General features: G+C 42.0%; 2 protein-coding genes across 2 annotated transcripts; both read right to left on the reverse strand.

Annotated features, from left to right (window-relative positions):
- Positions 1 to 319: 319 nt before the first annotated feature.
- LOC122651988 lies at positions 320 to 2,827 on the reverse strand. The gene is made up of 2 exons (XM_043845599.1): positions 1,687 to 2,827; positions 320 to 1,529 (listed from the first exon to the last, which is right to left on the reverse strand). The coding sequence occupies exons 1-2, from the start codon at positions 2,808 to 2,810 to the stop codon at positions 662 to 664; spliced, it is 1,992 nt and encodes a 663-aa protein (XP_043701534.1). The 5' UTR covers positions 2,811 to 2,827; the 3' UTR covers positions 320 to 661.
- Positions 2,828 to 9,120: 6,293 nt separating this feature from the next.
- LOC122651989 (60S ribosomal protein L26-1-like) lies at positions 9,121 to 9,759 on the reverse strand. The gene has a single exon (XM_043845600.1). It carries the CDS (start codon positions 9,728 to 9,730, stop codon positions 9,275 to 9,277), a length of 456 nt encoding a protein of 151 aa, XP_043701535.1. The 5' UTR covers positions 9,731 to 9,759; the 3' UTR covers positions 9,121 to 9,274.
- Positions 9,760 to 10,422: the final 663 nt, after the last annotated feature.

The raw sequence follows: 10,422 nt of genomic DNA on the forward strand, positions 1-10,422 counted from the left end.
TTCCTGTTTCCGAAATCTGTATGCAATAAATTGGATTCCATTAATGCAGCTACCCGAGTTATTGCATGTTTATGCGGATCAGATGATTCATGCAATAAGATGTCAAATAAGTCGAGAGGCTTTAAAAAATTTGAAGTAGATTCCCTGGAGTGTAATAGAGAATGTGCAAGCAAAGAGTTTGCAGAGTATGTTGCAACAGTGATCATTAAACCCGAGAAATTCAAAGATTGATCAAATGAAGCCCCATTCTAAGCCTATCATACACTTTAGACATGTCTAATTTATGGGCTAAAGAATCCTATTTTGCTTTGGATAAGAAATTCAAAGCCATTTCTGGTATACATATATTAATGGAGAAATTTAATCTAGATATCTCCTATCTCCATTGACCAACTTATATTTTCTTCCTAAGACCTGCATCACATTCATGGTTCATAACATACAATAAATAAAGAGACGATGACCCACTTCCTTATTCCCTATCACAGATACTTAGTTCCTATCTCAGACAGATTAAGAGTTTCTAACACAAACCAATACCAATAACCAGACACTCAAAACAAAATTATTGAAATAAAGTACAAAAATTTACCAAAATCCATCCCCTACCAAAATTGTTTCTTTCCTTCATCAGCGATCAGTGATGGATAACTCACAATGGTTATGAAGATCTAATCTTCTGCTGATGCTGCTTAGAGTTGTCTGTGGGCAACTGTGCAGAAGCCTCAGATACCACTGCTGATGCTGCTCCGGTCATAGTTTGATACTGATGAGCCAATGTAGAGGCTGAAGGCTGAGTATAGTATATCTGAGAGTGCGCAGGATCGGTGTTTTCGTATGCATAGTTAGCAGCAACGGCGATCGACTGAGACGGGTGATGCATCGGATGGTAACCCAAAATCTGCTGCTGATGCTGATCCGAAGGCATGTGAATAAGCGGTGGAGCTGCTGTGGCAGCCGTTCTGTACACATGGGCTGCCGATTCGGGCTTAGCAGGAGGAGTTGCGGTCATGGGGGGATAAACAGGCGCAGCGGACTCTTTGAAAGCTGCTGCTGCAGCAGAAGTGATCATGGCAGGGTTGGGTGGTGTTGAGGCTCGACTAGATGGGACGGTTGGAGTGTCGCCTACATAGGATTGAACAGGCAAGTTGTAAGCTTGTGGTTGCCTAACAGGCAAGAAATACATTGGGTATTGCTGCTGATCGAGTTGGTGATGGAGCTGCTGCTGCTGCTGCGCCGAAGGATACATTGGATAGTATGAAGAGACGGGTACTGGTCCAGTGGCGTGATGGTGGATGTAATGCGTGCCTGCCGGGATGAATTGCTGCTGCTGGTGATGATCCAATTGTGAAGGCAAGACGTACCCAGCATCCTGAAGTTGCTGTTGCTGCATCTGGATCCGATAGCTTGGATCAGACATGTTAGCTTTCGGATCAACAGGAATCGCAGGGACCCTGTTGTCTCTAGCGGGAGATGCAGGTGCGACTGGATCTTGATAGAACACTGGTTTCGGGCGAGAATTGGCATCTCTACAACATTTTTGAAACAATTCAGAATCGTTTCCAATCAAATAAAAACTGAATCAATCTAATTTAACATCCCAATCCCTCAGAAATATAGAAATGGAGAAATCGAAACAAACATAAAAAGAACTAAGAAGAGAAGAAGCAGAGAGATTGAGGATACCTTGCAGCTGCATCTGGGGAAGGTAAATCAACTCCCATCCTCTGTTGCAATTGCGGCTGTGGCAGCTTCCGGAAACCAACAGGGGCTCCATGATCTGATCGCTCATCGTCCGAGTAAACCCGGCCGGAGTTTTCACTAGCAACAGTGGTTGGGTTAACCGTAACAGCTGGCGCCATTGCTGCAGCTGCGACGATGGTCGGAACAGGTCGCGGACAAGTCAGGGAAACAAAACCCTCCTCTTGCTTGTGCGGAGCAGCGACGCTCAGCTGCGAGAAATGTTCCTCTAGCCCAACCTTTTGATCATGCAAGCGAACACCATCCTCAACATGAACCCGAATCGGAGGCAAATTAGACATAGAAGGCGAAGAAGTTGTTGAACCAAAAGATGAATTGGTTTCCATCACTGGAGAATCCGACAGCGATTGAACATCTGGCCCAGATTTATTAACCTGCTTGTTATTGCCACCCAGGGAATCAGATTGAGCCTCCCCATCAGCAGACGGGTCGACATGGATAACATCGTTCAGACCCAGCAAGCAATTAACGGAACCAGCGTCAGCAGACATTCCTCTCGGCAGGATTCCAGCAACGTTGAGGGCATCCAAGAACCAGTTTTCCGATTTGGAATCGCTGAGGAGAGAGCCGACAGAGGCGGCGGTTTCGAACTTGGTATGGAAGAGAAAGACGCGGAGACGAGAGGGCTTCAAGGAGGAAGTGGTGGTGCGATCGTACTCTTCAATCATGTTCTCCAGATCTTCGTCGGTGGTAACGGAGATGAGGGAGTCAAGGTCCTCTTTAGAGAGTTGGTACTTGAGGGCAAAGGAGCATCCATTGAGGAGGCTGCGAGAGAGCTGAGCGGAGAGGTCTGCAAGGCTGGAGTGGCGTTCCACTACCACGATTCGAGTCTCACCGCCCAGGTAGCAGAGGGACTTGTCGTGAGGGCGGGGAACGATATGGCCGCCGTAGCTACACATCAGGCGCAGTTTATAGCCGCCAGGGATTGAAGGGAGAGGCTCGTCCCAGGAATCAAGGTTGCGAGACCGGGGAGACGAGTCCACCGAGTCCGGGTAGGCGAGATGGGTGGCGGACGCCACCGCCGGTAGTTGAGGAGCTAGTGGGTCCATGTGGGAGTGCGAGTTACTGCCTCTTGCCTCTTGCCTCTTGCCTCTTGCCTCCTGCACTGCACAAAGAACGGAGGGAAGGGGTGAGCTTGCAGAAGGTTCTAGCTCTTAATCTCACATACTTATTTGGAAAAGTAAAACTATTAACCCTTTATTCTAATTCTACTTTTAATTAATTAATTAAATCCTTCCCCCCAGCTTTCCTTCCAATACAGTTTAGCTGTAACCTGTAACAGACAAACGGAACCCAAGAGAGGAAAGGAAAACTTGGGACTAAACATCTTCGATTCATCATTGATTGGGTGGATGAGAAGCTTCCTGGTTGGAAAGGTCGCCTCTTAACCCATGTTGGAAGGAAGAGTTGTGTTAGTACTTACCAGAACCAAAAAAAACAAAAAAAAAAGGGGGTGGGGGGGGTAGTTAAATCTGTATCAGCCTCCATCCCCACTTATTGGATGACGTGTTTTCTTCCCAAAAAATTTCTGTAATAAGTAGGAGATAATGGAAAAAGAGTAAGGCATGTGCATGTGTGGCGTGGAGAAGTATGTGCTCCAAACCACAAGAGAGGTCTAGGCCTAAGAGGTGCAGCCACTCTTAACAAAGAGAGATAGACTGAGTACTTCTGCACTGGAATAGCATAAGAGTGTTCCCCTACTTCTTATACAAATGGTGTACAAGAAAATAGATATTGGGGATTTTATTTATATTTGGACTGACCCTTAGATCCCTCCCTACTTTTTCCGAATTTCGGCATTTCTTTAACTTGTAGTTGTAGTGCCATCTATCCATTACAAGGGCGGGTTAAAGATCTTGTTTTAGGAAATCAATGGAACATTAAATTCCCTAGTTCGTTTCTCACAGGATTCTTGTGTATGCTTTATCTATTCTTGTGTTTATGCTTTAACTAACTCCGGATGTTTTTCTACTAAATCGGTTGCCAGCTTTCTTCGGAAAAATGTTTCAGAATTTCTAGGGTTTCTGTATAGTGGAGGTTTCTTTGGAAGGTTAATATCCACCCGAAATTGGATTACCTGTGAAATCTAAATTGGTTGAATGTGGTATTTGTTATGGGTTGTGTGTTTTGTTTACTGTAATAGTGCTTATGACACATTTTCTTATCATGTGATATTACTAAACGGATCTGAGCTGCAGGAGCTCTAGGCTTTAAGTCTTGCTTCTCCCTGTTGGAGTGATGTTACTCCCTCTTTCATTCGGGTAACCTCCCAATAGTACATAACAAATGGTTTTTCAGTGTGATCTGTTGTAGTATGTTTCTTTCCCATTATATCCAATGCAAGCCTTTAGATCCATTGACTTACCTTGTCTTGGACTCTACATTGATCATCATAGTAGCTCATTTTGATTTGCCCAATCGTATGCCAGGGTGAGCAAGCCTTTATAATTGTTAATTGGAGCATGATTGCTTTAATGGGATGTGATTTTGGTTTCACAGGAGATGCTGTGGAGTAACAGGCTAGGAGGCCTTCTCTAAGGGCTCAAAACAAGCGTGCTTGCGCCAGCACTTCCGGACAGAAAACTACTTCCCTTTTCAATAATAGGTCCTCTTAATTTCTACACATGGGTTGCAAACCATCCCAATCTCTTATTTCCTCTTCCCTCTCTCAAAACTTAACATCTTAACAAGAGGCTCTTTGTGTTACCTACTAAGGAAGGGATCCTAGCCTGCCAATCACTTGTATAAGTGATAGTAACTATTCCAACCAGTGGATAGAAAAGGGATGGTCTAGATTAAACGTGTCAAACTACAAGAAGGTTAATTCAATCAACACTCCCAAGTACTGGGCACCGACGCGGCACACCTATTGGTACTCCCACGTTCCAACCACTACTGTAATCTTACCATAGTACTCTACCGTGTCACTTGAAACACTTGATTGGGCGGGAATTTGATATTAAGCATACAAAATTTGGATTCCAATTAAACTGCCACATGGCAGATATTTTAGGTGTGACAAAAAGCTTTTCCTGGGTGCACTGCAAGAAACCAGAACTATATCATATTGGGCGGCAAAAGAACAATCTTTAAACAAAGGAGCTTTACCCCTCAAACCTCAAATGAAAGCAGATTAACTGAATAAGAGAAAGATCTGACAGAAACAACTTTCAGAAGGAATTCTATCCTCCTTGAGCAACCAACTAGGACCTTCTCTATCACTAAGCTTCTTATGCACCAAGATCAAAGTGGGATGACAAGAAACAAGACTTTGGATGCATTCAGGAAGTGTGCTGTTTTGAAACTCAAATTACTCCACCAAACAAGCACGAAAATGAGTGGAAATAAATGCAAAGAGAAGTCAAAAATCTCAACAGAGAGGTGAACAGACAGCCGACACATGCACTAGATTTCGGATTTTAATCCTCTCCAATTCCTAATTGTGTGCAGTGCGTCAGTGCTAGGTGGAGATGTCAACACCTGGCAGCTCGGACATCCAATGGTGTATGTCAATGAACTCGGACTGTTGGATGACCAAACTGTCACGTGTTGACATCTCAACCTAGCACTGCCTCACTGCACACTTTCAGAAATTGGAGAGGATTATTTTCCCTCGATTTCCTCAAATGAAACCCATGATATGTGCAAGACTAGATACAAGTCAAAACCAAGTAATTTGCAATAAGAACTCATAACATACTCATACAATAATCGCATAGACATGGAGTTTGAAATATCAATGTCAAATATAGTACTAATGCATGTAGGAGGATTCATGATTCATCATCCATGTTGCCAATATAAAGAATTCTTAAGTGGCATCACCACAACAAATGCTGCAAGGCATTTATCATGTGCCACTATTTGAATCAACCTCTGAACAAAATTAGCTCCAACTAATTCTAAAATAGTGCATATGCACCAAATGCAACAGATACAGGTGTCCTAGATGAAACTTTCATAATTCCTATGTACTCATCTTTTTGGTATATGAAACCCTTCAGTTAAAGGAGGTTATGCAGCAGCCATAGCAGGTTTTATTACTTCTCTTCTATTCCATCCTCTCGGATAGCAAGTGATCAATTCACCATTGAGGGAAAAGGACAAATATTAATATTGATGGGACTAACAAAGTGTTGACAATTTAGTTATATTTCCTCAATGATGTTTTCATAACAGTTAGGCTGAGTAGTAGTAGTTGTTGTTGTGCTGTTGTTGATGTACCATCAGGACGGAAAGAACAACTCTGATATAGTAACTTGATAAAAATAACAAGCAATCTATATAATCCCCATAGATGATTAAGGGAAATACAAAAACTCATTGATCTCCTATCCCTTCTAGTTGATTTTCTTGAAACCCTTTGTGCAGGTGCCTAGCCTCCGCAGTCCCATGCTCACCACACTTCCTGAATCCTGATTATCACACTAGATCAAAACTCAAGGATATACAGCAGGTCCAAACACCTCTGGTGCTTGCACATAGAACTGTCACTGCAACTAATAATGCTTCTCTAACCATTGCCATATATGGTGATCAGAGCACCTATTCCTGCTCGCTGGGATACTGCCGTTGCAAAAGAAGTTACACCTATCCCCCCACTAACCTAAGTAGATTACCTCATTAAATACAACTGAAACAAACAAATCAGACAGGTGGAGGGAGCGTGATAGCCAAAATCCGACATAATATGAGCACAGAATTGTCACACACCTTAAATCACTCCACAAATACATTTACTTTTTTTCTCAATGGTAAAATCCCAATTGCTCCTCCAATTCACTATTATTGAATTTTTGAAATCCATGTTGTAAGTAGAAGCCCATATGGTCCTTTTCCTGAAGGGCACAACTTCCTCTTTTTCCTAAAATTGAGGTTCACATTAATAAAATTAAACTAACAGCACCCACTATTGGGTAAATCTAATATAAATGGATTAACTGCTACACCCCTCCTCAGCCAAAGAGTTTGCTTAGAAATTGCAATATCTTGATTTTCAAATAGATCAGATGTTTCTCAGAGACAAATATCTAGCCCCACAACATGGGAGTCCTCCATTTCTAGATATCCAGTAAACACACCCAAATCTAGTTGCCTTCCACCATAAAAGCATATACTTTGACACATAAACATAAATCCTGTATGATGGCAAATATTTTCTGTGCACAAATCCTTTCTTCCAACAGGTCTGGAAAACACCATAAATATACACAGCCAACATCAGAACAGAAGACCCAACAATTGCTCACATCCTCTGGGTTCCCCGGACAATTTCTACCAACAGTTTAGGTTTGATGGACGAAGGCTCAGGTGGAAACTATAATGAGTCACCTCAATGATGTCAACAATCTCTAATAATGGAATTGAGAAGACTTCCCCAAGAGATATCATGATTTTTGAAACCAACAAATTAAACACTACATAATTTCTACACACAGATTCTCCTAGAAGAAGAGTAAGTTAAGGTCTGAAGCAATTCCAAATTAACGATCAAGGTTATTTTGCAAAATCCTGTCAAATGTGTCCTTAGGGCATGTGCATGTGATGGGTACTAATCTCAAATCAACCCAATCTAGAAGTCCTGTAGATTGAAGATCTAACAGGAAAGTACTCAAAAGAAAAATCCAGGTAGGATATAAAACCTACAGCTCCTATAAGAGGTTCTCTTCAATCTAGACTAGTCAAATTCCCAAACTAACAAAACATCTGGAAATAGATGATTTCTCATGCAATCCTTGGAACAAGATAAACACAAGAGGGCATAGTTATCTAGGTGACACCTAGGCGTCCAGGCTCCTTGGGCGCCTTGCAGCCTTGATGGTTTCGCCTTGATTTTGGACCCTCAAAAAGGGTATGGTCTCCCTGCAGCCTTCACAACTATGCAAGAGGGAGAGTTCCATACGATACCAGTCTGCAATCTGGGGCCAATGGGAGGGGAAATTTTCGACAATAGAGGGTTTTAATTAAGAGAGAGTGTGTGCCCATGGTCATTTGTGAGGGAGCATGCAAAGGAACCAAAATGGCATCATGCAGTTCCTTTACCCTAAATACATTTAATGATCCCAAGCATAAGCTATCAAACTGTCCCATCAATGCAGCATCCTAAAATTATGGCTCATACAAGAGAGAGATCTGCACTCATACAACCAGCCAAGGATCCAATCCTACAAATCTTACTAGATTCTCAAACCAACAACCACAATATCATTTTAAGTATATGCAACAATAACCCAAATGCACTATTTTCTATACATTAGGATATGATAAGTTCAAACTCAGTCAGTAATATTCAACTCCACACCACTTCACACAGCTTATGATTGAAAGCCCATGGAAGTATAGCATTAGACCCATCAGTATAAGTATAGAACTGCTGACCTCAGGTGCAATCTTATAGGATTTCCAAGACCCGGTCTTGTAGCTTCAATATAATCAATTAGAACCACAAAAATGCAGGCACTCATGAACTATGTCATTTATAAGCAACCAGAAACGGGCAAATGACCACCCAAGGATTCAATCCTACAAATCTTACTAGATTCTCAAACCAATAACCATAATATCATTTTAAGCACATGCAATAATAACCAAAACTGCACTATTTTCTATACATTAGCATATGACAAGTTCAAACTGAGTCAGTAATATTCAACTCCACACCACTTCACATTCAGTAAATTCACAGAGCTTATGATTGAAAAGCCCATGGAAGTATAGCATTAGACCCATTAGTATAAGTTTAGAACTGCTGACCTCTGGTGAAATCCTATAGGATTTCCAAGACCCGGTCTTGTAGCTTCAATATAATCAATTAGAACCACAAAAATGCAGGCACTCATGAACTATGTCATTTATAGGAAACCAGAAATGGGCAAATGACCATCCAAGGATCCAATCCTACAAATCTTACTAGATTCTCAAACCAACCACCACGATATCATTTTAAGCATACGCAATAATAACCAAAACTACACTATTTTCTATACATTAGCATATGATAAGTTCAAAATGAGTCTGTAATATTCAACTCCACATCACTTCACATTCAGTAAATTCACAGAGCTTATGACTGAAAAGCCCATGGAAGTATAGCATTAGACCCATCAGTTTAAGTTTAGAACTGCTGACCTCTGGTGAAATTTTATAGGGGATTTCCAAGACCCGGTCTTGTAGCTTCAATATAATCAATTAGAACCACAAAAATGCAGGCACTCATGAACTGTGTCACTTATAAACAACCAGAAACGAGCAAATGCAAAGCTAGGGTTATGTGAGTAGCCTAGTTAAAATGATAATTCAAAATAGTATGCAATATTTGATGCAAACAAATTGAAATCATTCCCATACTCGCCATTATTAAAAATGCAATAGGATAGTAATCAATTATCAAAATCCGCACAATGGTAAAACTGTAATTAACCAAAAATGTTCCAAAATTTGAGTAGCTCAAAACTATTACTTTACTTCCTAAACCACATGAAACAAAAATAAGAGAAACATTAGCTAAAGCGATCTAATCGATCTCTTGGAGAGAGGGTGCAGCACCGGCGGCGACATCTTCTGCGGTGAACTTGCCTTTGGCCTTGTCGGCGGCGCGGCCCTTGGCCTTACGATCGAGGAGGGCCTTGCGATCCTTGTCAAGCTTGAGCTTGGTGATGACGACCTTGGAAGGGTTAATGCCAACGTTGACGGTAGATCCATTAACCTTCTCCCTAGTGATACGCTCAACGTGAATGACCCACTTGCGACGGTAGACCTGAACCACCTTACCCTCTCGGCCCTTGTAGGTTCCTCTTACAACTTGTACTTCGTCATCTTTCCTCACAGGAACCGACCTGACACTATATTTGTTCCTCAGGTCCGATGAGAGTGGGGAGCTCATCAGCACCCGACGAACGCTAGAAGGGGCGGTGAAGTGTGCCTTTCGGCACTTCCGCCTGGAGCTTGAGACCCTTGGGTTGTACTTCATGGCGGCGACGAATCTCCTTCCCCTTCCTCAAGAACACAGATTTTTCTCAACAACACAGGTTTATAATGGAGTGTGGAATCACGAATGATATAATCTTGCGATGAGAGTTAGGGTTCTGGCTCTTTAGGTTAAAATGGCCCTTTAACATTAAAATTACTATGTTGCCCTCATCTAATAGGGGTTGTGCTTGGTCAGTTCAACTCGACAAATCTTTAGGCCCGATCGGGTTGGGACCCAATTTAGCCCATTTTATTCGGGCTGAGAGTAAAAAAATTCAAGGATGAGCAAGTAATTGCACTCTCCCTCTAAGTCGTTATCGTCTACGGTTCCTTGACCTGTGCGGTTCCCTAGTTCCTCTCATAAGAGGGGGGTGGGACCCACCCGGAGCTCCTGATCTAATAGTTTGCCCAGGTGGGGTCCACCCTCCTCTTGTGAGAGGAACTAGGGAGCTACACCGGTCAGGGAACAGTACACGAAAAAAATTCCTCTCCCTCTAATATCACTCAGACACTCACCTTTTAATCATTTTTCAAGAATCAAGGATGTGTTGCATTTGGTAAGCTTTCTAGGAATAGATTTTGAGTCTAGAACGTATTTTGAAACTTGATTCTTCTCAATTTTCTTGTTTGAGGATGTATTCTAGATCTAAAATTTATACTAAGAATGCATACCAAATATGTATTCTAGATCTA

This window comes from Telopea speciosissima, chromosome 2 (assembly GCF_018873765.1).
Source record: "Telopea speciosissima isolate NSW1024214 ecotype Mountain lineage chromosome 2, Tspe_v1, whole genome shotgun sequence".
Classification (NCBI taxonomy): Eukaryota; Viridiplantae; Streptophyta; class Magnoliopsida; order Proteales; family Proteaceae; genus Telopea; species Telopea speciosissima.